This window comes from Pristis pectinata, chromosome 18 (genome assembly GCF_009764475.1).
Source record: "Pristis pectinata isolate sPriPec2 chromosome 18, sPriPec2.1.pri, whole genome shotgun sequence".
NCBI lineage: Eukaryota > Metazoa > Chordata > Chondrichthyes > Rhinopristiformes > Pristidae > Pristis > Pristis pectinata.
In genome coordinates, this window is record NC_067422.1 from 39,593,049 (window position 1) to 39,620,567 (window position 27,519).

A 27,519-nucleotide genomic window follows, 5' to 3' on the forward strand; every position below is an offset into this window, starting at 1 on the left:
TGTAATTATGATCAGTTGTAGTGTGTAAAGTGGGATTAAGAGAAGTATTGCTTGGTGTATTTGGAGTCAGAGCAAAGTTCAAACCTTTTCCAGTTAAATGTTAGATTAAAAAAAATATTTTTATTAATTTGTAACTTAATCTAACAGTATCTTTGACACAAGGCCATTTAGCTTACATCCAAACACCAGGTCAGCTGAGTTGCTATTTCAGTTCCATGGTGCAGGCCAGAGATTCTGATCCAAAAAGATAACAGTGCCTGCACTTCAGAAGTTCCTCATTGTCGTTAGGTGCCTTGGAATATACTAAAGTGTGAAATACCTGATAAAATACAATTCTTTCATCAGCCTGGACGAAAGGAGAAACATTTTCATGTCTAATTATGGAGAATTAAACCTTCACATCCTTAAAATGTTTGCTGCCTTAACCCTAAATTTTAGAATTTATCCCCAAATATTTCCCCCTGATTTGATCCTCGACCTTTCCTAATACCTCTCTTTCACTCACTCTTATTGCACTTCCTTTAACATTCCTTTGTTTTAAAATAACCAATGCCTGTTTTTATCTTTGAGAACAAGCAGACGTTGGTCTTGGTTCCGGTGAGTCTGAGGAAGGAACGAGTCAAAGGCAGCAAGAAGCTGAGTTCTGGTAGGAATGTTGCAGCTGGTGCAGAAGGGTGGGCAGTAGGCTGTCCAGTAAAGCCAGGCCATCCCATGAACATCGTAATCCCCTGGAGAAAGACGGGAAACAAATATCCAGCCTGAGACTAGCAGGAAGGTGCATCTCCAGATCAAAATGCCAAGTAATGTAGCTCACACCCACCAGGATCTAGAAGGTATCCACATGCTTTAGAAACTACCACATTATCACAAAGGAGCCTTTACAGGTAAGGGAAGGGGCACACTTACACTCCATCTGGGGTTGGATGTGAATGCATGTCCCTGAAACAGTGGACCCCTTAACAGCCTCTGCATAACCAAGTACCCTTTGCCCCAAATTGGCTGTGTTTAAAAGGTTTTGTTCCTGTTTACAGTGAATGTCCCCCCCCCCCCCCCCCCATCCCCATAAGAGGCCTGACTAGGGAGGATTTTCTGTTGGTTCCAAAAATGAAAGTAATATGCATTTAAGAGCAATAGCAATGCATTTAAAATAAAACTAGTTAAACTACATATTATGGAAAAAAAAACAATTGGATGAGTTTGAGGAAGGGTGGAAGGCTGAAATGGAGGATAAACACTAGCGTGGCTTTGTAGGGCTGAATGGCCTGCTTCTGTGCTGTACATCTTAATTTAAATCTCCGCTTCCTGACAAAAACACCTTCTTACAGAAGGGGCAGGGAGCAAAACAAGTTCAAAGGAAAAGTAATTTTCGGGAGTGTCAGAGAAACCAGCAGCAATTACCTGTCGTCGAGGATAAGCAGCTGCTCCTGCAGGTACTGCTGCACTTCAGGTGAATCCCTCATTGCTTCCTCCAGGCTGAACAAAGGTGAACGCTGTTGCCAGTGCTACAAAGAGAACATTTTCCAAAAGATTCAAAGCAGAGGACAAACAAACCATCCCTTCGGTCAAAAAACAAACAGAGCTGCAGACGCTGGAATTTGAAACATGAACGGAAATGCTGGAAGAACACAGCCAGTCAAGCAGCATCTGTGGAAAGGGAAACCAGTTAACGTTACAAGTCTTCAGAGTTCTTCCAGCATTTCTGGTTTTTGTTCCCCCCCCCCCCCCCACCCCATCAGTCCTTCTGCCCACCCTTCACCCTGTTCCCCAAAATCCTCACCTCACCTCCTCCTCCCAACAACTTGCAAGACCTAGTGGCTTTCATGTAGTGCACCGTCAAAAGGTGCTCCAAAAGAATGTTAGCAAAGAAAATTTTAGACAATATCACACAACTGGGTTGTAAAGAGCCTCCTTAAGGAAGAAATGGAGAAGCTTAGGGAGTGAATCCAGACCTTGGATCCAGGCAGCTTATGGCACAGCAGCCAATGGTGGACAATAAAAATCAGCAATGCATATGAATCTTGGAAGACTGGGGGATGTTACAGGGATATAAAGGGAGGCAAGCCCACGGAAAGATCCCAACAAAATAACTTCTTCAAAATGCCCACTAACCACATTCTTCAACTGTTTATCCACCCACTTCCAATATCCCTCACCCTTACCACATCTATTAACCTGTTCATCTCCATGTATTTACCCTCCACAGGCCCAGTTTCTCCCCAGATCTCAATTCCAGCTGTGGCGCATTAGCCTGACCTGAGGAAGGTCGGGTGATTGGGCTCCACCGCTTCTCGAGGTACAACACGAGCTCACCTCTCCCAAAATTTCTCCATCCCTTCTCTCTCCAAAACTTTATCCAATGGGCCCTTAACCCCATTCACAATGTCCATTTCAATGATGTTAACACCTGATTGGTGTTGTCTCAGTTGTGTCTTGATTTTCACACTGGGGGCTGAATGGATGTTTGAAGGGAGAGTGCTCATCAAACAAGTTGTTTTTATTCAAGAAGGTTAATCCTACCTTAGCTGCTCCTTAACTGCCAATTATAGTCTCACCGTTTCAGAGAAATTACCTTTGTTCCACCCACCCCCCTCCCTCACCCTCTCCGCCACCTGAAACCAGCTTATGTTTCTCTCTTTCCTAATTCTGACGAAAAGTCCTGGACCTAAAACCTTAACTGTTTCTCTCTCCACATCTGCTGCCCAACCTGCTGAGTGTTTTCAGTGTTTTCTGTTTTTATTTTAGTTTTTATTCAATGTTTTTAATCAGAATGAGGATTTGCGGGGGCAGAATGAACGCAATTCCCTCTGAAGTAGAGCCCTAAGAGAAAGTTTAGGAACCTCTCTGCTGCAGTGTTGTACCAAAATCCAGGCACTTTACTACAGGAAGGATGCCTTGGAGAGATTCACAGGAAATTTAAGGGAATGGTACAAGGAATGAGGGATTTTCATATTTTGTGTGGAGAGACTGGAGAAGTTGTTAAGACTAGAGAAGCTGAGGGGGTGACTTAACAGAGGAGATCAAAATTGGTGGAGTTTTGATTAACTAGATAGGGAGAAAATGGCAAATGACAGATTTTAAGTTACCAGCCAAGAGTAAAGACAGTGGGTGTGAATTCTTAAAGACCGTAAGATGTTATAATCTGGAAGGTACTATCTGAAAATGTAGTGGAAATAGGCTACAGAGAGTGATGGACTCAGCCAGTTCCATCACGGGTACAGCTCTCCCCACCACTGAGGACATCTACAGGAGGCGTTGTCTCAGGAAGGTGACGTCCATCATCTGGGACCCCCACCATCCAGGCCGTGCTGTCTTCTCACTGCTGCCATCAGGCAGGAGGTACAGGAGCCTGAAGACCCACACCTCAAGGTTCAACAACAGCTTCTTCCTCACTGCCGTCAGGTTCTTGAACAGACCTGAAAAACCCTAATTCTACCTCAAACTATATCTCCCTCAACTTACACTAATGTTGTTATACTAGTTTTGTTTATTTTGTTGTGTAAGTTATGTATAGTACATGCTAATTTAAGTTGATGTTAACTCATGTCTGTCACGTGTGTAATGTACTGTGCTGCCGCACAAAGCTCATTTTCATGGCATTTATACCCTGGGTGTGTCTGCCCACGACAATAAACTTGAACTTGACTTAACAGCAGCTTTCAAAGGGAAAATTATGTATACTTGAAAAGGAAACATTTGCAAAGAAAAAGTACAAGGGACTGGGACTAATTGTGCAGCTTTTGTAAAAAAAACAATGTAATCAAAAGACTCCTCATGTGCTGCATGATTCTATGTGCTTATGTGAACAGGGAGTACCTGTGTCTGTGGATCACTGCCACTACACTTCCAGGCTCAGGGTGGCACGGTGACGCAGCAGTTAGTGCTGCTGCCTCACAGCTCCAACAACGGGTTCAATCTTGACCTCTGTTGCCGTCTGTGTGGAGATTGCATGTTTTCCCTGTGACTGGGTGGGTTTTCTCTGGGTACATCCCAAGGGCATGCAGTCGGTTAATTAGCTATTGTGAATTACCTCCTAATGTAGGTAGGTGCAGGAGGATGAAGGGGAAGCTGATGGATGTGTGAGAAAGAATAAGCTGTAGGGTTACAGCGGAAACAGGACTAATGGGATTTTTCTGCAGAGAGCTAGCATAGACCTAATGGACCCATTCAGAGTTGTAATGAGTAAATTGAATCAATCACCCTGTACTCTCTGAGGTGTCAAAGCTTTCTGACTGGAGTGTTGTTGTGTACAGTGTGAAGCAGACGGTACTGTGCTTTCGTTCCATCACTGTTGTGAGTCATGAAAATCAGGATGATCAGGTTTAAGGTTTCTTATGCCAGTTACCTGATGGGTGAGTCCCTCGTTCATTCGGAGTCCGAGCACCAGCATTTCCTCCAAGCTGCACAAAAAACAGAATTAAAACCCAGGTTCATTTATTGTTCAGCTCAATAAGGATTTTAATATCTGGAACAGAACGCCTTCCACTTTGGACACCATCACTCACCAGTCCCTAGTCAGTGACAGCAGGTAAACTCTTGAAAAAAAGCTTTCTCTACACAAATCCATTAAACCCACCCAGCTCCATTTACACTGTCCGATCAAATATTACCAGGGTAGGTTCTGCACAGGTCAGATGCAGAATAAAGTACTGTTTACACCGTCCCATCAGCTGCCATCAGGGCAGGCTCAGCACAGGTCAGGTAGAAAAGTTTCCTTCATACCATCCCATCAAACCTTCCCTCTACACTATCCCATCAAACACCCATAGGTCAGGTACAGCACAGATTAGATACAAAGTAAAGTTCCATTACACTGAACCACCAAATACTATCAGAAAGGGTTCAGCGTGGGTTAGCAAACATTCTTTCTACACTTTCCTATCAGCACTCCAAGGCAAGTAGGGCACGGGTTATTTACATTGTACAGTTCCTTCAGATCTGCCACATCAAACACTCTCAGGCCAAGTAGAGGCTGGTTTTCTTGGTTATGTAATTGGAAAATATTTTCAAATGTGGCCAGTTATCCACAATTAGGAAATTCCAGGAATTGCTTCCAGGGATATGGAGCCAACATTCCATACTCCTCCACCACAATCCCTGGGCATGTTGTGATGTTTTGTTCATTAGAAGAGGCAGTTCAGTGGTACTGTATATCGGCAGCAAGGAGTATCCCTAGGCGTCCTCAACAGGCCCCATGAAGTCTGACTGGGTCAAATATAGGCAAGGCAATCTCCTCCTGATTACTACCCATTGTCCTCTCTCAGCCAATGAATCAGTACTATATTAAGCAGAAGTTGAAAAAAAACACTAAACTAACAAAGGTAAAATGATTCTGAACCAGAGATTTAAGCGTCTAACAGTAACAGTGGCTTGGTAGTCACATCAAAAACAGGAAATAAATCCAATAGAGGTGTGAGATAATTCCAGTGATTTAAATAATTAACAGAAGGGTTATTCAGTTAATATCGCTGGGTATTATTATGTTAAGGAAGCTTATCCCAAGGTCTCCTAAAGAAGTGTTTCCAGGGAGCAGACCTGAGAACACTGGCTTTCTGCACTTCTTAATTTTCTTAATTTTTGGCACGGCAGCGTAGTGGTTAGCGCGACACTATTACAGCGCCAGTGATCGGGGCTTGATTCCCGTCGCTGTCTGTAAGGAGTTTGTACGTTCTCCCCGTGTCTGCGTGGGTTTCCTCCGGGTGCTCCGGTTTCCTCCCAGATTCCAAAGACGTACGGGTAGGTTAGTTTGGGTTTAAAATGGGCGGTGCGGACTCGTTGGGCCGGAAGGGCCTGTTACCATGCTGTAAATAAAATTTAAAAATTAAATATGGATCTGCGGGATAAAATTTCCAAGTTTTTGGATGACACAAACCTTGGAAGTGTGGTAAACTGTGCAGGTTAGTGTAACATTGCAAGAATGGGCCAACGAAATTCAGTACAAAGAAGTACGAAGGGATACAATGGCAGAATGTACGAAATGAGACAGCATAGACTAAATCGACCAGTTCTAAAGAATGCTCAAGGGCAGAAGCCGGGGTGTGTCTGTGCATAAAGTGGCGGGGCTCATTGAGAGAGAGAGGTTGACAAAGCATGGGGATCCTGGGATTTATAAACAAAGCCACAGATTTCTAAAGCAGGGATGAGTACCTAATTTGTACAAAACACTGGATAGGCCACAACTGAAGTATTGTGTACAATTCTGGCTGCTACATTTTGGAAGGATGTAAACATCCTAGAAAAGAGTAGAGGGGATTCACTAGAATGGTTCCGGGGACGGAGGATTTCACCCAGCAGGTTGGACAGAGAAAGCTGGAGTCATTGCCCTTGAAGCAAAGAATGCTGAGAGGAGATTTGATGGAGGTGTACGAGATCACCACTGTTTTAGATCGTGTACATAAGGGAAGGTGTCTACTTCAGCATACAGTTCAGGGGCACGTTTAAAGCTTTGAGCTAAGGGGGAATGTGGAGAAAGTTTGTTTTGTGAAGAGCAGCTATTGTTGACCCATTGTCTGTAAGAGTGGTGGAGACAGAATCATCAGGGCTTTGCAAATTGGATAAGAGCGAGGGAAGTAATTTGTTGGGCTACGGGGAAGTAGTGGGGTTAATGGGACTGCTGGCATTGCTCTACAAGGAGCTAGCACAGAGTCATAGAAACATAGAAAAACTACAGCACAATTCAGGCCCTTCAGCTCACAAAGCTGTGCTGAACATGTCCCTACCCTAGAAATTACTAGGCTTACCCATAGCCCTCTATTTTACTCAGCTCCGTGTACCTATCCAACAGTCTCTTAAAAGACCCTATCGTATCCGCCTCCACCACCGTTGCCGGCAGCCCATTCCATGCACTCACCACTCACTGAGTAAAAAACTTACCCCTGACATCTCCTCTGTACCTACTCCCCAGCACCTTAAACCTATGTTCTCTTGTGGCCACCATTTCAGCCCTGGGGAAAAGCCTCTGACTATCTACCTGATCAATACCTCTCATCATCTTATACACCCCTGTCAGGTCCCCCCTCATCCTCCGTCACTCCAAGGAGAAAAGGCCGAGTTCCCTCAACCTGCTTTCATAAGGCATGCTCTGCATTCCATGCAGCATCCTTGTAAATCTCCTCTGCACCCTTTCTATGGCTTCCACATCCTTCCTGTAGTGAGGCGACCAGAACTGAGCACAGTACTCCAAGTGGGGTCTGACCAGGGACCTATATAGCTGCAACAATACCTCACGGCTCCTAAATTCAATTCCCCGATTGATGACCAATGACCCGCTTCACTGCTTATAATTCTATGAGTAACCTCACTGCTTGCCGCACAGTGGTCTGTTTTGTCTGAGCCCAGCCATGTGAGCCCTACCTCCAACAATGCAATCCTGTCAATAAGCACTTAACATTATTTCTAGCAGAAATAATCATCAACATTAAAGCAACATCAGACTGACTTACATGTCCAACTCACTTTGCTTTACTCTCTTCCTGGTTCCGTGACCAAATTGTCTCACCTCCCTGAGCCAGTTATCTGGTTCCAGCGTCTGTATCCTCGCTTCTCTCTGTGTTTTACCATCACCCCTCGGTACAAACCGGCCATGGGCACCTAGAAACAAAAACACATGTGTTGTTATAAAACTACACAGGTTTCACCCACCACTGCCCTCCCTCCTACACACTTCACCCACCACTGCCCTCCCTCCTACAGAGGTACAGTGCTGGAAAATGGCAATGACAGAGAAGATCAGGCATGATCTGGATGAACGGTAGCACATGCTTGAAGAGCCAGATGGCATAATCCTTCTATTCTTGCTAGCTGACTGAGTGCAATGAGAGGCTCAATGTTTAGGACATTGATTCTGGGGAGGTCGCTGATGTTGGCTCACTGATCCTGCCAGGGGATTTGGAGGATTTTGAGCAGTACAACTGGAGGTATTCTTGGTGCTTAGAGATGCCTTGGATATGTAGTCAGTGTCTCTGAAACATGCAGGAGGCCAAGGATCACTGCTGCCCGCGGACCAAGAGCTTAGTGCTGGGTATGAGGTCGTGATCTTCAACCATACTTTCCCTCAGACAGCCAAAGGCCATGATGAAGAGCAAGAGTCGATGGTGATGTGATCACTGACGTTTTCCTTTGCTGATGTGGTTGAAAGATGGAAACTGTCCATCATTTTGCAAGGTTTCATCCTGGATTTCTCTGAATCACTCACGAACCACTCTGTGGTTCCTGTGGGTAGAAGGTTGTCAGGTTGACTATCAGGCATGGAATGAGAAGAGCTACCTTTGCAAGATCCTTGAGATCTTCAACATTGATTTTGTTGCTTCAAAGTTTGATTTTGATATTGTTTTGCAGCCTGTCTGATGGAAATAACAGGTAAGTAGCAGCAAGTCCTTCAGTCATTGACACCTGTTATGGTGCAGCTGATGTGGGCACACTCTGATGACGGCTTATCCTAGTATGTACCAGAGTCTGTGCCGAGTTCTTGTAGTTGTCTTTCTGATGAAAGGATACTTACTGGTAATGCCATGCTCCAAGAATTTCTTCAGAAGAGAACTTCCGTTGGAGTTGGATTTCTCAACAGCAGAGCAATATTCAGGTCTGTCTCTGTTGGGATTGTCCGTGAGTGCCTTGAACTTGATGTTGAGGACCCCACTCCTTAACCTATGTCCTCCCTCCATCATTCCCCACCACCACCTTCCTCTCTTCCTTCCCTTTTCCAAACTGCCTTTCCTGGATTCCCCTTTGCTTTTCCTCTGCCTTCCACTCTTCCCCTGTGAGAGCTCTGGCAGAGTTTTCTTTTCTCATCAGTCCAGTAGTACCGAGGCAATCCCTGTAGACCTCTATGCATTGCAAGTGGCAGTGATGTAAAGTGCTGGGAACATACGTTGGAGCAATGAGAACTTACCTGGGCCTACCCCAAGGTATTGCATTCCTCTCCAATATCCCAGGTTATGGAGGCTCACAGCTCCCTGCAAAATAAGCAGACCATTGAAAGCACCATCATCCAACAGCATTAAAGCAGCTCATCAGTAGCTCACCAACAAGGGCCCTCCTCCAAAAACACAGATACACAGGGATAGATGAGTTATGAAATGGAACAGAACAGGCTCTTACAGACAGACACTGATCCACTTTGGATCTATGGAGGGAAATAAACAGTCGACGTTTCAGGTCGAGACCCTTCATCAGGACTGGAAAGGAAGAGGGCAGAAGGCAGAATATTCTCCTGGTGTGCCGAAAATGCTCCTTGAATTCCATTTGGAATCTTTCCAACTGACAGTAACACAAAGTCACAAGATGTAGCCACCAAAGTTTCCATCTGCCACAGCCCACAGTCAGGTAATTGCATCCTGTCAGTTCACTGGCTGGACACAGTCACAAGTACAAGTACTAAACAGCACACCCCACCCAAACCCACTAACAACAGCCTTCTCTTACACTTTTAGCAAAATTTGATACTTCGTACTGATGGAACCCTGCCTTTTCCAGAATATTCCTTGCTGCATGGTACATCTCTGCCACCACATCTTGCTCAGGCATTTTCAGAACCTTCTCCTGGACCTGTTTGAAAAGGGCTGTTCCCCTCTCCAACGTCAGCTGATAAAGAGACACATGATGGTCACAAAGAGTTAGAATCTCCTCCAGCTCTTCCTCCCACGATTCCAAGCTCTGTCCTGGGCGCCCAAATATGATGTCAACAGACGTACAACCAGGGTAAAGTTTCTTGGCTTTCTCCAGACTCCATATGGCTTCCTGGACTGTGTGATCTCTTCCCAGAATCTTCAGGTCGTCATTACGTAAAGCCTATGATTAAATTGGCCAAGAGTGCAGAATAAGACAAGAGAGTTGGTGGATGGTTAGTTACAACATAAGAGCAGGAGCAGCAGGCCATTTGGCCCCTCAAGTTTTCTCTGCCTTTGAACATGACCCTGGCTGATCTCAATACCTGCACTACCTCATCCCCCTCGATTCCTCCGATATTCAGAAACCTATTGATCTGTTTTGAATGCAATAAATGACTGAGCCTCCACAGCCCTTTGACGTTCCTCAACTCCGCCTTTGGCCCTACCATTCATTATGTCTATTCTAAAGAGATCACCTCACAACCTCATAAATTCCACATGCCAGTTTTCTGCCCATCTAACCAATTGATCTATCCTCCTCACTATTAATACCACCACCAACTTTTATGCCATCTGTAAACTTAATCAAACCTCCTATATATATATTTATATATATATATATATATACACACAAGATAAACAGTAAGGATCCCAGCGCTGATTCTTGTGCTACACCATTGGCCGCAGGCTTCCAATCACAAACACAACTCTCTACCATCACCCTTGACCTCCTATAACCAAGCCCATTCTGGATCAAATTTGCCAAATTGCCTTAGATTCCATGCTCTTTAACTTCCCGGAAGTTTCCCTTTGTTAAAGGCCTTACTGACATCCATGTGGGCTATATCAACCACACTGCCCTCATCAAAAATACCTCCTTATCAAATTGGTCAGTAAAGATCTTCCCCTAACAAAGCAAATCTACCTGTGACTCATCCTTGCTCTTCCAAGTGTAGAGTAATCCTGTCCCTCAAGCTTGTAATTATCTGGCTTATCCCTGCTGCCCTCTTGAAGGAATACACCACACTAACTATCCTCCAGTCATCTGGCACCTCATCTGTGGCCAGTGAAGTTAGGGCCCTAGTGATCTCCTCCCTTGCCTCCCATGGAAGCCTGGGATGGATCTTATCAGATCCTGCAGTCTGAGTTGAGGTTGATATTATTTCACTGAAAGAGTGGTGGAAATCTAGAACCAGCTGCCTGAAAGGATGGTGGAGGCAGAAGTCCTTATTTAAAATGTACCTCAAAGAGCACTTGAAGAGTTGTAAACTGTTTTTGTATAAAAGCAAGATATCTACCCACTGACATCTTTTCCATAGTGCTGTGCCCAGAATTGATTGCAACATTTCAAATGAGGCCTAACTATGTTGTTATGTGGATGTCATCTACATGGATTTTAGTAAGGCATTCGACAAGGTCCCTCATAGGAGGCTCATCCAGAAGATTAAGATGCATGGGATCCATGGTAACATGACCATTTAGATTCAGAATTGGCTTGCACATAGAAGACAGAGGTAGTGGTTGATGGGACTTTTTTCTGGCTGGAGGTCCGTGACCAGTGGTGTTCCATAGGGATCCATACTGGGACCCTGCTGTTTGTGATATATATATATAAATGACTTGTCTGAAAATGTGAATGGGTGGGTTAGTGAATTTGCAGGTGACACAAAGATTAGTGGTGATGTGGATAGTGTAGAAGGTTGCCAAAGGATACAGTGGGATATAGATCAATTGCAGATGGGCAGAGAAATAGCTGATGGAGTTTAATGTGGGCAAGCCAGGAAGGTGTGTTGCAGTTTTATAGAAGTCTGGTTAGGCTGCATCTGGAGTGTTGCATTCAGTTCTGGCTGCCCCATTATAGGAAGGATGTGGAGGCAAATACATTAGAGGCATTTAAGAGGCACATAGACAGGCACATGAACATGCAGAGAATGGAGGGATATGGATCATGTGCAGGCAGAAGGATTAGCGTAATTAGGCATCATTGGTTAATTAGTTCAGTACAACATCATGGGCCGAAGGGCCTGTTCCTGTGCTGTACTGTTCTATCTTCTATGTAAAAAGGTTTAGAATGAAATCCTTGCTTTTGTGCTCTGGACTTCCAGAAATAAAACAAAGCACCTCATGTGCTTTTTTTTGGATGCAGCGACAATGTTTGTCCCAGGATGTGTGGAGATGATTGGGAATTCCACTGTTAATCAAACCTGCCAATCTTTTGTCGTAAATGAGAGACTGATTTTATTTACGTATAATAATCACGATTTTGCCATGAGCTCAGACAAATGCCTCACTCACCTCCAACAAGAATGACTGACGTAGTGCTGGCTAGAAACACTTAACTCAAATGAGATGAGAGTTGTAAACACGTCATCTCCAGGCTGCTTGGGAATAGCCTTATCTATGAAGCCTTTCTGAACACAGGTTAACGATGGGAATTCTCCAGTCCTTTGGCAACACCTCACTACTCCACACCACGTTCAAAGTTCTGGTCAGAGCTCTGTGATAACACCCTGACCTCCCTCAGGATGCAACCCACCTGGGTCAGGTGACTTTTCTACCTGAGGAACACCACCGATCTTTAAAGTTCCTCTTAATATATTTTGACTATTGCCATTTCACTACAGTCCTCTCCTTTACTGCTACAGTGAAGGAAGGTTCAAAGCGCTCATTTAGCACCTCATCCATGCTCTTTACTTCAGAGAAAAAAACTTTGGAGGCTTTGTGGGTTTCGCTTTGGAAGACTTCGGAGCAGATAAGTTTTTCATTTTTATCTTTTTTAATAGGGTTTTAATTATAAGGGTTAGTTTTTAATAGGGTTGTTATTATTAGGGTTGCATTTTTATAAGGTTCCCTTTTAAGTGTTTTATAAGTTTTAATCGGGAGGAGTGGGAGCTGGACTGCGCAGGCGCGGCATGGGCAGTTTAGAAAGCAAACCGCCTTATCCAGCGGGCAGCGTCGGAGCAGGAAGCGGAGTGAGAGGGAAAAGAGTGTTTTGGGCTTTGGCTCAAGAGGCTTCGGCGTAAAGGGACGAGGAAAGATAGGTGACTTGAGGAAAGGAAAGGGTATGAGTGCGGTTTCCTGTACTCAGTGTCAGATGTGGGAGTTCCCAGAGTCTCTCTGCCTCCGGGAGGGCTACATCTGCACCCGGTGTGTCGAGCTGCAGCTCCTGAGGGACCGTGTTAGGGAACTGGAGATTCAGCTCGATGACCTGCGTCTGGTCAGGGAGAGTGAGGAGGTGATAGAAAGGAGTTATAGGCAGGTGGTCACGCCGGGGCCATGGGAGTCAGGCAAGTGGGTCACAGTCAGGAGGGGGAAGGGGAAGGGGAAGAGTCAGGTACTAGAGAGTACCCCTGTGCCTGTACCCCTTGACAATAAGTACTCCTGCTTGAGTGCTGTTGGGGGAGACAGCCTACCTGGGGGAAGCAACAGTGGCAGTGTCTCTGGCACAGAGTCCGGCCCTGTGGCTCAGGAGGGTAGGGAAGGAGTGAGGAGGGCACTAGTGATGGGGGACTCTATAGTTAGGGGGGCAGACAGGCGATTCTGTGGACGCAGGAAAGAAACTTGGAAGGTGGTTTGCCTCCCAGGTGCCAGGGATGTTTCAGATCGTGTCCAAGATATCCTAAAGGGGGAGGGAGAACAGCCAGAGGTCATGGTACATATTGGTACCAACGACATAGGTAGGGAGAGGAATGAGGCCCTGAAAAGAAACTATAGAGAATTAGGAAGGAAGTTGAGAAGTAGGACCTCAAAGGTAGTAATTTCCGGATTACTGCCTGTGCTAAGTGACAGTGGGTATAGGAACAGAATGAGGAGGAGGCTAAATGTGGCTGAGGGATTGGAGTAAGGAGCAGGGATTCAGATTTCTGGATCACTGGGGCCTCTTTTGGGGCAGGTATGACCTGTTCAAAGAGGACAGGTTGCACTTGACTCCCAGGGGGACCAATATCCTGGCGGGGAGGTTTGCTAAGACTACTGGGGAGAGTTTAAACTAGAATTGTTGGGAGCTGGGATCCGAACTGGAGAGACTGGGGAAGAGGTGTTTGGCTCTCAAATAGAGAAAGCTAGTAGCAGGTACGAGAGGGAGGACAGGCAGGTGACAGAGAAGGGACGTGCTCAGACAGGTTTGAGATGTGTCTATTTTAACGCAAGGAGTATTGTGAACAAGGTGGATGAGCTTAGAGCTTGGATCAATACTTGGAGCTACGATGTGGTGGCCATTACAGAGACTTGGATGGCTCAGGGACTGGAATGGTTGCTTCAAGTGCCGGGTTTTAGATGGTTCAGAAAGGACAGGGAGGGAGGCAAGAGAGGTGGGGGAGTGGCACTATTGATCAGAGATAGTGTCACGGCTGCGGAAAAGGTGGATGTTGTGGAGGGACTGTCTACAGAGTCTCTGTGGGTGGAGGTTAGGAACAGGAAGGGGTCAAGAACCTTACTGGGTGTTTTTTATAGACCACCCAATAGTAACAGGGATATTGAGGAGCAGATAGGGAAGCAGATCCTAGAAAGGTGTGACAATAACAGAGTTGTTGTGATGGGGGATTTTAATTTCCCAAACATCGATTGGCATTTCCAGACAGTGAGGGGTTTAGTTGGGGTGGAGTTTGTTAAGTGTGTTCAGCAAGGATTCTTGACACAATATGTAGATAGGCCTACAAGAGGAGAGGCTGTGCTTGATTTGGTATTGGGAAATGAACCTGGTCAGGTTTCACATCACTCAGTGGGTGAACATTTTAGTGATAGTGATCATAATTCTATCTCCTTTACGTTAGCACTGGAGAGAGATAGGAACAGATAGACTAGAAAGGTGTTTACTTGGAGTAAAGGGAATTATGAGGCTCTCAGGCAGGAAATTGGAAGATTAGATTGGGAACAGATGTTCTCAGGGAAAAGGACGGAAGATATATGGCAAATATTCAGGGGGTATTTGTGTGGATTCTGCATAGACATGTTCCAATGAGACAGGGGAGTCATGAGAGGATACAGGAACCGTGGTGTACAAAGGCTAAAATAAATCTAGTCAAAAGGAAAAGAAAAGCTTACAAAAGGTACAGAGAGCTAGGTAATGTTAGAGATCTGGAAGAGTATAAGGCTAATAGGAAGGAGTTTAAGAAGGAGATTAGGAGAGCCAGAAGGGGACATGAGAAGGCCTTGGCGGGCAGGATTAAGGAAAACCCCAAGGCATTCTACAGGTATGTGAAGAGCAAGAGGATGAGATGCGAAAGAATAGGGCCTATCAAGTGCAGCAGTGGGAAAGTGTGTATGGATCCAGAAGAAATGGCGGAGGTACTTAATGAATACTTTACATCAGTATTCACTACGGAAAAAGATCTGGGGGATTGTAGTGGGGACATGCAGCAGGCTGAAAAGCTGGAGCATGTAGATATTAGGAAAGAGGAGGTGCTGAAGCTTTTGGAAAGCATCAAGTTGGACAAGTCGCCGGGACCGGATGAGATGTATCCCAGGCTGCTGTGGGAGGTGAGGGAAGAGATTGCAGACCCTCTGACGATGATCTTTGCATCGTCGACGGAGACGGGAGAGATTCCAGAAGATTGGAGGGTTGCAGATGTTGTTCCCTTATTCAAGAAGGGGAGTAGGGATAGCCCAGGGAATTATAGACTGGTGAGTCTTACCTCAGTGGTTGGTAAGCTGACGGAGAAGATCCTGAGAGGCAGGATTTATGAACATTTGGAGAGGTATAATATGATTAGGAATAGTCAGCATGGCTTTGTCAAGGGCAGGTCCTGCCTTATAAGTCTGATTGAATTTTTTGAGGATGTGACTAAACACATTGATGAAGGGAGAGCAGTAGATGTAGTGTATATATATTTCAGCAAAGCGTTTGATAAGGTACCCCATGCAGGGCTTATTGAGAAAGCAAGGAGGCATGGGATCCAAGGGGGCATTGCAGTGTAGATTCAGAACTGGCTGGCCCACAGAAGGCAAAGAGTGGTTGTTGAAGGGTCGTATTCTGTGTGGAGGTCGGTGACCAGTGGTGTACCTCAGGGATCTGTACTGGGACCCTTACTCTTTGTGATTTTTATAAATGACCTGGATGAGGAAGTGGAGGGATGGGTTAGTAAGTTTGCAGATGACACAAAGGTTGGAGGTGTTGTGGATAGTTTGGAGGGCTGTCAGAGGTTACAGAGGGACGTAGATAGGATGCAAAGTTGGGCTGAGAAGTGGCAGACGCAGTTCAACCCAGATAAGTGTGAAGTAGTTCATTTTGGTAGGTCAAATATAATGGTAGAATATAGTCTTAATGGTCGGACTCTTGGCAGTGTGGAGGATCAGAGGGATCTTGGGGTCCGAGTCCATAGGACGCTCAAAGCGGCTGCACAGGTTGACTCTGTGGTTAAGAAGGCATATGGTGTATTGTACTTCATCAATCGGGGAATTGAACTTAGGAGCCGAGAGGTATTGTTGCAGCTATATAGGTCCCTGGTCAGACCCAACTGTGCTCAGTTCTGGTTGCCTCACTACTGGAAGGATGTGGAAGCCATAGAAAGGGTGCAGAGGAGATTTACAAGGATGCTGCCTGGAATGCAGAGAATGCCTTATGAAAGCAGGTTGAGGGAACTCGGCCCCTTCTCCTTGGAGCGACGGAGGATGAGAGGGGACCTGATAGAGGCATTGATCGTGTAGATAGTCAGAGGCTTTTCCCCAGGGCTGAAATGTTGGCCACAAGAGGACATAGGTTTGAGGTGCTGGGAGGTAGATATAAAGGAGATGTCAGGGGTAAGTTTTTTAATCAGAGAGTGGTGAGTGCATGGAATGGGCTGCCGGCAACGGTGGTGGAGGCGGATACGATAGGGTCTTTTGAGACTGTTGGATAGGTACATGGAGCTGAGAAAAATAGAGGGCTATGGGTAAGCCTAGTAATTTCTAGGGTAGGGACATGTTCAGCACAGCTTTGTGGGCCAAAGGGCCTGAATTGTGCTGTAGGTTTTCTATGTTCTATGTTTCTAAGATCTCCTCTCTGGTCTCTAACTGGCCTCACCCTTCCTTCAATTCCTATTTTACTATTTTTGTGTTTATAAATATCCTTTCAGTTCCTTCTTATGTTAGTAACTCATTTATTTTCCTACCTTCTTTTAGCCCCTCTTATTTTCCACCAATAAATTCACTGTAATTTTCATCTTTAACTTAGTCCCACTGTTTAAGAACCTTACAAGTGTCGCAGGTGTCCTTGGTTTCAGTTTAATCTCTGTAATTTTACTCATCCAGGGAGCCCCAGCTTTGGATCCCTTCCCTCTTAATGGAATGTGTCCACTCTCTGCCTGAACTATTTCCTCTTTGAAAACCTCCTGTTGTTCAATTCATGCCAAGTCTCTGTTATTGCTATTGAATCATCCCTTGTGGTGCTGCTCAGTAACCTCGTTGGCCATACCTCATGCATTTATTCACTTCCGTTTCGAAGGCTGCCTTGGATTTTCCTGCTGTCTGACCTCTCCGACTTCTCTGTAATTGGCCTCTCCTGATCCCTAGTGCACCCTGGTTCTCTGGTACTCATCCGTTATTAAGTCAGTTTACACCCTTCTTCACAAGTTAACCTTCCTGTGATGACTGCCCTGCTATAGTGCTATCTGTCTATCCTGAATGGGGTGGACAAACCCTTCCATCCTCCACTACTTCTCCAACCACTCATTGACCCATCTTACCTCAATGCTCTGATACGTGTGGCACCGAAGCAAACATTCAGTTCCAGCTCCTTAATTTCCTCTCTAGCTTCTGAAACACTGATACCTGGATCTCAGCCCTTTCCTTCCTGTCACTGGTTCCCACATTGATCACGACACATGACTACATTCTCACACAAGATGTTCAGCATCTTGGCACCAGGCAGGCAAGGCACCAGGTGAGGTACATTTGGGTTCCTGTCTACAAGATCTCTTATAACCGCTATAATTTCTACACTTTCCTGTGTCCTTACATAATCATTCCCTCCTCCACCCCACCAGGTCACAGATGTGGTGTAGATCATGCTCTCCTAAGTTGCTGTCATCCTTAGTCTCCTAGTCATACCTGCACTGACTGCCTATTCAGACTGATTAGTCACCTACTTATTGTGGAGGCAACCTCTCCTGAAAATCTATGCAATCTTTAACCACTCCTCAAGCTCAGAATACCAAGCTGAAGCAAATGAGGACACTTCCTGCGTACATGATTATGAAGGAACCATGATATAACCTGGTGTGGCAGAGGAATTGCAGGGAATGGCTCTTAGCTTGTTGCTCTGTCAAACCACTTGCAACCTTGACTCAAAGCTCAGCAACTTCAGGAGAGAGAAAAATGAAACTCCAAAAGAGGTCCACGCCCTCCCAGTCAATGTTCAGGCACACATCTCACCTGGATCCCAAGGGAGATCCTGTTCACTCCAGCCTCCTTAAAGTCTGCAAGCTTGGACATTGAGACTGAGGTGGGATTGGCCTCCAAGGTGACTTCCATGTTGTGACGGACATGTGTTGCCCTGGCCACAGTTTCTAAGATGCTGGCAATGGTGGATGGCTTGGTTAGGCTCGGTGTTCCACCACCAAAGAACACCGAAGTGATCCTGAAAGCAAACCACAGTGAACGTGACAGCATTGTCAGCTGAACCCCTAGATGCCAGCCAGATCGCCCAATCAGCTTCCAGCACCATACTGCTACCCACCCACTGCAAAAACCACCACACCAACCCAAATTCCACCCTGGGACTGCCAGTTATTCCCCACCAGTACCACTGGCCCTCTCCACCCACACGCACATCCTCAGCTCCACTGGCCAGCCCTCTCAAACCAGTCCCGTCCCCCTAGCTCACCCCAGCACTGACAGCAAGCTCCTCGACCCAGGTTAGCCCGTGCATTAACATATAATATTTTGCACTTATTTAGTGCTGGCAACAACCTGAAACTTCCCAAGATGTCTCACAGGATGATTTTAAAATAAAACTTTTATATTAAGGCACAAAAAAGATATCAATAATGTGACCAAAAGCTTGATCACTGAGCTAGTTTTTATGTAGCATTGTAAACGAAAAAGGAAGAGAGGTGGAGATGCAGGGAATTCCGGAGCTTCAGGCCAGGGCAGCTGAAGGCAACCCACGGTGGACTGAGCAACTTCACAAATGCTCAAGTTCCAGAATTAGAGAGGCCAGGAGGACTGGAGGAGGTTACAGAGGAAGGAAGCAAATCTTAGTGGGAGTTTAAGAATTTTGAAGTTGAGAAAGAGTCATAGAGCAATACATCACAGAAACGGGTCCTTCCGTCCACCGAGTCCACACCGACCATCAACCACCCATTTACAAGAATCCTACATTTATCCCATTTTCTCCCCACATTTTCTTCAACTCGCCCCAGATTCTACCACTCAACTACACACTAGGGGCAATTTACAGTGGCTAATTAACCTACCGACCCACACGCCTTTGGGATGTGGGAGGAAACCCACAGTTACAGAGATAACGTGCAAACTCCACGCAGATTGCACCTGAGGTCAGGATTGAACCCAGTCTCTGGTGCTGTGAGGCAGTGGCTCTACCAACTGTGCCGCTTTGCTGCCCCTTCTATGTCAAGAGAACGAGGAGTCCAAGGAAATAAAAAGTGGGTGGATGATAGTCAGCACGGATGGGCAGAAGGGCCTGTTCCTGTGCTGTATCTCTGTGTGGAAAATAGCCAGGGGCTGTTTCCCCTGGAGTGAAAGATGCTGAGGGGTGACCTTATAGAGGTTTATATTCACTGCAATACTGTGGCGGCACGGATACCATATTGAGTGATCTTTGTGCATTTATTGACTTAGGGACGAAGTCGACATGGGCGTCTGTAACAACAGAACCCGTTTGTCACCTGGGGACGGCCTGTATAACTCTATGGAAATGATGCAAGATAAAGGCATGGACTGCAAGCTTACTGAATGGTGAAGGAGGCACAAGGATCTGAAAGGTCCACCCCTGCATCAATTTCTAATGTTACTATTAACGTTAACTGAACCACAGTAACATCCTCTCACGTACATTGCTTTGCACATAATCCTATTTTCCCAGACTTCCACATTCTGCTTTGATTTGTTCTGTGAGTCTATTCTGCCTGGTATCAGGTCCCGTGTTCAACTTACTCCTTCACTTGGCTGTCACGGAGCAGGGTTTCTGTTTCCTGTACAAGACCATCCCTCATGGCATTGTGATCAACACTGGGAGAGATGTACTTATTGAAGTTACAATATGCACACCTCCTCTTGCAGAAGGGCCACTGAAAAACAGAAATGGTAATTACGTTTAAAAACACTTTCTTCCACTTGGGTCTCCATTAACCAGGTCACCCACTGACCACTATCACTCTTGATTCAGCTAATATAAAAGTATAAGCTTCCCACAGAAATGCTGTCACATTTCAGTGAGGTCCTGCGGTCTGGCTAGCTAGTTACAGCCAAGATAACACTGCTAGTACTACCTCTGCACTCAGTGCCCTGAGTTAGAGTGAACACAGGAGGCTGTGGATTAGGGGAAGAATCAGGCAGGATCCTGTTCTGATCATTAACACCTCTGGTTGGAAACATGCAGGATAATTTGCAGACAACACAAAGATTGATGGAGTTATGGACAGTATAGAGGACTGTCAAAGGACAGTCAGAATATAGATGGGCAGAGAAATGGCAGATAGAGTTTAATCCAAACGAATGTAAGGTGTTACACTTTGGGAGATCTAATGCAAGGGGAGAGTATATAGTTAATGGCAGGGTCCTTAACAGCATTGATGTACAGAGAGATCTTGGGTCCAAGTCCATAGCTCACTGAAAGTGGCCTCGCAAGTCAATAGGATGAGAAAGGAGGCGTATTGGCTGTTTGCCTTCATTGGTTGGGGCACTGAGTACAAGAGTCAGGAAGTCATGTTACAACTATATAAAACTCTGATTAGGCCACACTTGGAGTATTGTATGGAGTTCTGGTCGCCCCATTACAGGAAGGATGTGGAGGCTTTGGAGAGGGTGCAGAAGAGGTTCACTAGGATGCTATCTGGATTAGAGGGTATAGCTGTAAGGAGAGGTTGGACAAACTTGGGTTGTTTACTCTGGAGCATCAGAAGCTGAGGGGAGACCTGACAGAGGTTTATAAGATTATGAGAGGCATAGGGTTTTTCCCAGGGTAGAAATGTCAAGTACTAGAGAGCATGCATTTAAGGTGAGAGGGGAAAAGTTTAAGGGAGATGTACAGGACAAGTTTTTTTACACAGAGAGTGGTAGCTGTCTATAACAGACTGCTGGGGGAGTGGTGAAGCAGATATGATAGTGGCCTTTAAGAGGCTGTTAGATAGAGACATGAATGTGCAGGGAATGGAGGGATATAGATCCTGTACAGGCAGAAGAGAATTAGTTTAATTCGGCATTGTGTTCAGCACAGACATTGTGGGCTGAAGGGCCTGTTCCTGTGCTGTACTGGTCTATAATGACAAAATCAGGCTGGGCTATAACAAACCACTCAATTAAATATCACCCATCATCCCACTTCTTGCCTGAAGACGACATACTTCGGCGACAAGCAAGGAGAAGGGAGAAAAAGGTTTCAACTACACATTCTCTAATAACCTCCTCCGTTTGGTAAGAGATACACCTGGAATTAGTGACTTTCACATACAGAGCAGGAGGCTGGCAATGTGTCTCTGTGAAAGTAATGATGCAGGCAGTCATTGATAGGTTAAACAAATCTCTGGATGATCCATTTTGGAGCATTGTGATCAGCTTCAGATGCCAAAACTCAGAAGCCATATTTTTACCTGGAGTGAGTGCAAGGGTGATTCATCCAAACCATTATGGCCCAAGAGGAACAAATGATGAATGACAGGTTGTGCAGACTGGAGTTTGATTCCTTTCTGTGTAAGGATGAGCTGGACCCTTCACAAGTGATGTCAGGAAGTACTTTATCACACAAAGAGTGGGAGAAATCAAGATCTCCCTCCCTCCTAGCTTTGTCTATTGAAGAGTGATTACATCTTTCTACATTGAGATTGATACATTTGTACTAATGTCATCAGAGCAAATACAGCAGGTTCCTTCTGTTCCTAAGTTTCTTCTTCAGTTAATCTGAAAGTTAAATTTAAAATTTTTTTAAATTAAATTTTATTTACAGCGTGGTAACAGGCCCTTCCGGCCCAATGAGTCTGCGCCGCCCATTTTAAAACCCAAATTAACCCACCCGTACGTCTTTGGAATGTGGGAGGAAACCGGACCACCCGGAGGAAACCCACGCAGACATGGGAGAACGTACAAACTCCTTACAGACAGCGACGGGAATCGAACGCTGATCGCTGGCGCTATAATAGCGTTGTGCTAACCGCTACGCTACTGTGCCGCCCTAAGTTTCCCTAACTTTACCACCTTTGCTCCTTACATTTACAGGGACACGCTGACTCTGTTTTGCTTTTCATACAATCCTAAATTCTGGGCATCTTTGGATTTAGATACAGATATCAGTTAGAGGTTAGTGGGGAGGTAGATTTCATAAAGATACAAACCATAAACAGCAGCCTCCAATAGTTTTATTCTTTGTTATCATGATTGTGTAGGATAATCTGAGTGTGTAGAATTATTACTTGTATGAGTAAACCAACTACTTGTATAAGCTACAGTTTTCAATATATGCTCTCCACTGTTAAAATGCAGTGAATGTAATCTGAACACAAGGCCTGTAGGGATACGTGACCAAAGTACACTGGTACCTCTGTTAGTCCTCAGGCACTCCCAGAGACCAAAGTACTAACTAAACAAGGACACTCACACTGCATTCACATTGGCTGTGCACCGATGAAACGTTTACATTGGCTGAGCTGTGTTTGGCAAGCTGGTAGACTTTGATGATCATTTTGCTTATGTTTTCAAGTGTCTTTTAATAAAAATGTATTTTCCGCCTGGGCTAAGAACATAATGGCAGATCAGTGCTCTGCAGGGGACCGGTGAAAGTAGCTAAATTATTCAGTTCGGCTGATTAAAATGTAACAGTCGGCTGAAGAACATTCACTGCGTTAGAACCTTGAGAACTGGGAAGGGGGGAAAGGAGGCGAGATGGATGGCAAGTCCTCAGACGTCTCAGACATCTGGTGGTACCACTGAAGGAAGTGAAGATCTCCAGTTCTGGCCTAAGTGCAGGGTGTTTGAGAACATCATGGCGGACAAGTGGTCAGCTGTCCACTAGCAATACTGATACATGGGCACATCACTATCTGTTAACTCTCACTGACTCTGCTTCAATTGTGTATAAAATCAGTGTATCCGACAAACTGATTCTCCCTGCCTGCTCATATTAAAGACTTGGTATAAGTGTACCTCCAGAGTGTGAGCAGTGATCGATACATCACCCAACGCCTACTTGAGGCTGACACCATGTCCGACAAAGCAATGGTCTCAAACATACAAAACTGACCAGCACAGACAAATGACAATCAATAGCTTGCAGAGGATGTGCTCAGGCAAGGACACAGAGAACATATTCACATCATGGAGAGGGTAAATCAGGGCGTTCCGGAGGGCTTTCCCTACTCATGCATAATTGATGGTGAGACAGACAGAGATTGAAGAAAAGGTGTCAATTATGGAGACACAAGAGATTCTGCAGGTCCTGGGATCTGGAGCAACACACACACAATGCTGGAGGAACTCAGCAGGTCAGGCAGCATCTGTGGAAGGGAAATAAACAGTTGACGTTTCGGGTCGAGAGTCTTCATCAGGGCTGACTTCTGCCCTCTTCCTCTCCAGTTCTGAGTAGGGTAAGCTTCAAGGTAGTCATGGAATAGGATAAGGTTGTTGCTCGAGATCAGGCCCAAAACTGGGGGAAGGTGGATTTCAATGGATTAAGGCAGAACCTCATTGGAGTAGATTGGGAGCAGCTGCTCGAGGAGAAAACAAATCCGGTAAGTGTATGAAGAGCAAAACAGTCAGAGTCAGCGTGTCCCTGTAAAAGTAAGGAACAAAGGTGGTAAAATTAGGGAAACTTAGTTAATAAAGGATATTGGAAGTTGATCAGGGAAAAGAAGGATGTGTATGTCAAGTATAGGGAATTGGTATTGAACGTGTCCTTTGAGGTTTATAGGGGATGTAGGAGAGAATTTAAGAAAGAAATTAGGAGGGTGTAAAGGGGCCATGAAATGACCTTGGCAAGTAGGATTAAGGAGAATCCTAAAACCTGTTATAAGGAGATTAGAAGCAAGAGGGTCACTAAGGAAAGAGCAGGTTCCTTTCAGGACCAAAGGGGTAATCAACAGAATCATACAGCAGAGAAACCTTGTCCATGCTGACTGTGATGCCCATCTACACTATTCCCATTTGCCCACATTAAACCGTATCCCTCTACACCTTCCTATCTGTCCAAAGAACCTATCCAAGTGCCTTTTAAATATTTTAACCGTAGTTGCCTCTACCACCTCGCGTGGCAACACGTTCCAGACAAACACCATCCTCTGTGTGAAAAATTTACCCCTCAGGTCTCCTTTAAATTCCTCCCCTCTCAACTTAAACCAGTGCCCTTTAGCTCTAGACTCCCCTGCCTAGGGACAAAGACTCCTATCTATCCCCGTCATAATTTTATGAACCTCTGAAAGGTCACCCCTCAGCTTCTTGTGTTGCAGTGAGAATAAACCCAGCCTATCCAATCTCTCCTTATAACTACAGCCCTCCATTCCAGGCAACATCCTGGCGAATCTCTTCTGCACTCTGTTTTGTAACCACATCCTTCCTGCAGTATGGCGACCAGAACTGTACACAGTGCTGCAAGTGTGGTCGAACTAGTCCTTTGTCCAACGGCAACGTGATGCCCAACTCTTATACAGGCACATGGGATTAGTGTAGGTGGGCACTACAGTCAGCATGGACGAGGTGGGCTGAAAGGGCCCATTTCCGAGCATGATTCTACAGGGAGGTATAATGAAGGTCTGTCCATAGCACTTTGCAATCATCAAGTGTTGCGATAACAAAGGCATGATTGATGACTTCAGTAAATATTGCATCAAGATAGTGGAGGAATCTGGCAACATTATAAAGGCGGAAAAGGCAATAGTTACATTGGCACAATGTTCTCCATTGCTCAACTTGGGTTCAAGTACAGCATCCATGTATTGGATGACACGTCTACTGAGGCCCTCTGCTCTCCAAGATGGACCTGTGTGTACTATCTGAAGAGTAGAGGTGTTTGCCCTTGTGCCCCAATTAATAATAGACCATCACTCAATATCACAAAAACAGATAATCTGGTAATTTGCATGTCGTGGGAGCTTGCTGGCTGTGAATTGAGTGCTGACATTTGACATTACACCGTGCCTTCAGTTCAAAAGCGCAGTTTAGTGCTCCGCCACTGTGATGTCTGAGGTCAGGAAAGGCTCAGGATAAGGATGAATTGAATTTGTTTAACTTATTCATTCATGAGATGTCAACAGTTGGCAGCTTGGCCAGCACTTATTGCCATCCCCAATTATCTTTGTGCTGATAGGCTTGCAAGGTCAGGCTGAGAGTGGTTAGGAGCCAACCACACAGATAAGTCTGTACTCTGGAATAGACCAGATTGAGGAAGGATATGAGTGAATCAGATGGTTTCAACAACAATCTGTTGGCTTCATAGCAACATCAGAATTCCAGATATACTTAGTTCACCCACTTTCCAATCACTGATCTTGGGCTCTGGAAATTGGTTCAATAACTTGCCCCTTCTACACCAGACCCGAGAGCAATGCACAGAAATACAGTTGCTCCCACGTCACAACTCTGCCCCCTACACCCTCACCTCAACCCTGTCCCACCTCACAACCAAACACATCGCCAAACACATCGAACTCACAAACCCCGCCTCCAACACCCCACCTCACAAACCCTGCCCCCAACACCCCTCCTCACAAACCCCGCCCCCACCCCTCCTCACAAACCCCGCCCCCACCTCACAAACCCCGCCCCAACACCCCTCACAAACCCTGCCCCCACCTCACAAACCCCGCCTCCAACACCCCACCTCACAAACCCTGCCCCCAACACCCCTCCTCACAAACCCCGCCCCCACCCCTCCTCACAAACCCCGCCCCCACCTCACAAACCCCGTCCCCACCTCACAAACCCCGCCCCAACACCCCTCACAAACCCTGCCCCCACCTCACAAACCCCGCCCCCAACACCCCTCCTCACAAACCCCGCCCCCAACACCCCTCCTCACAAACCTCGCCCCAACACCCTTCCTCACAAACCCCGCCCCCAACACCCCTCCTCACAAACCCCGCCCCAACACCCTTCCTCACAAATCCCGCCCCCAACACCCTTCCTCACAAACCCCGCCCCACCTCACAAACCCCGCCCCCACCCCACAAACCCCGCCCCCACCCCTCCTCACAAACCCCGCCCCCACCCCTCCTCACAAACCCCGCCCCCACCACACAAACCCCGCCCCAACACCCTTCCTCACAAATCCCGCCCCCGCCCCTCCTCACAAAGCCCGCCCCCAACACCCTTCCTCACAAACCCCGCCCCCTCCTCACAAACCCCGCCCCCAACACCCCTCCTCACAAACCCCGCCCCCAACACCCCTCCTCACAAACCCCGCCCCAACACCCCTCCTCACAAACCCCGCCCCCAACACCCCTCCTCACAAACCCCGCCCCAACACCCTTCCTCACAAATCCCGCCCCCGCCCCTCCTCACAAACCCCGCCCCCAACACCCTTCCTCACAAACCCCGCCCCCTCCTCATAAACCCCGCCCCCAACACCCCTCCTCACAAACCCCGCCCCCAACACCCCTCCTCACAAACCCCGCCAACACCCCTCCTCACAAACCCCGCCCCAACACCCCTCCTCACAAACCCCGCCCCCAACACCCCTCCTCACAAACCCCGCCCCCAACACCCCTCCTCACAAACCCCGCCCCAACACCCCTCCTGACAAACCCCGCCCCCAACACCCCTCCTCACAAACCCCGCCCCAACACCCCTCCTCACAAACCCCGCCCCAACACCCCTCCTCACAAACCCCGCCCCAACACCCCTCCTCACAAACCCCGCCCCCAACACCCCTCCTCACAAACCCCGCCCCAACACCCCTCCTCACAAACCCCGCCCCCACCCCTCCTCACAAACCCCGCCCCCACCACACAAACCCCGCCCCAACACCCTTCCTCACAAATCCCGCCCCCGCCCCTCCTCACAAACCCCGCCCCCAACACCCTTCCTCACAAACCCCGCCCCCTCCTCATAAACCCCGCCCCCAACACCCCTCCTCACAAACCCCGCCCCCAACACCCCTCCTCACAAACCCCGCCCCAACACCCCTCCTCACAAACCCCGCCCCCAACACCCCTCCTCACAAACCCCGCCCCCAACACCCCTCCTCACAAACCCCGCCCCAACACCCCTCCTCACAAAACCCCCTCCCCTTCCCCCCACTCACATGAACATACAGGGACGCCCGGTGTGAAGCTCCGCCGCCCTCCGATGCCGGCCGGGCTCCGGCCCGCACCCACCCCAGGGTCGGCACAGACAGCAGCCGCCGTGCGACCTTCCCGAGCGGCGGCATCGATCCCCGGCCCTCGGCCCCGCTGCCGCCCGGTCCCCGGCCCTGCTCCCGCTCCTGCCCCCGCTCCTGCCCCCGCTGCTGCCCCCTGCCGCCCCGGAGCAGCGCTGTCCCGGTCGGCGCCCCGCGGGACGGAGACACTGGAGGCGGACGGTTATTGTGAGCACCGAATGATGCAGAGCGGAGTGATCATTGTGGGTAGCCCGAGTGATGGGGGGAGTGAGGAACCGACGGGGGGAGTGATGGGGGAGTGAGGAACAGACTGGGGGACGGATGGGGGGAGTGAGGAACCGACGGGGGGAGTGATGGAGGGAGTGATGGGGGAGTGAGGAACCGACAGGGGGAGTGATGGGGGAGTGATGGGGGGAGTGAGGAACCGATGGGGGGAGTGATGGGGGGAGTGATGGG

The 27,519-nt window shown here is 47.1% G+C and overlaps 1 protein-coding gene across 2 annotated transcripts; it reads right to left on the minus strand.

Moving 5' to 3' along the window:
* Positions 1–95: 95 nt before the first annotated feature.
* On the minus strand, positions 96–27,297 carry rsad1 (radical S-adenosyl methionine domain containing 1). 2 transcript variants are annotated; one of them, XM_052033284.1, is made up of 9 exons: positions 26,989–27,297; positions 19,698–19,831; positions 17,955–18,159; positions 9,421–9,786; positions 8,888–8,951; positions 7,440–7,587; positions 4,343–4,397; positions 1,399–1,502; positions 96–728 (listed from the first exon to the last, which is right to left on the minus strand). In XM_052033284.1, the coding sequence occupies exons 1-9, from the start codon at positions 27,112–27,114 to the stop codon at positions 620–622; spliced, it is 1,311 nt and encodes a 436-aa protein (XP_051889244.1). In that variant the 5' UTR covers positions 27,115–27,297; the 3' UTR covers positions 96–619. The 2 variants fall into 2 exon arrangements, with proteins under 2 accessions (XP_051889244.1, XP_051889245.1); XM_052033285.1 differs by having other exon boundaries at positions 1,399–1,644.
* Positions 27,298–27,519: the final 222 nt, after the last annotated feature.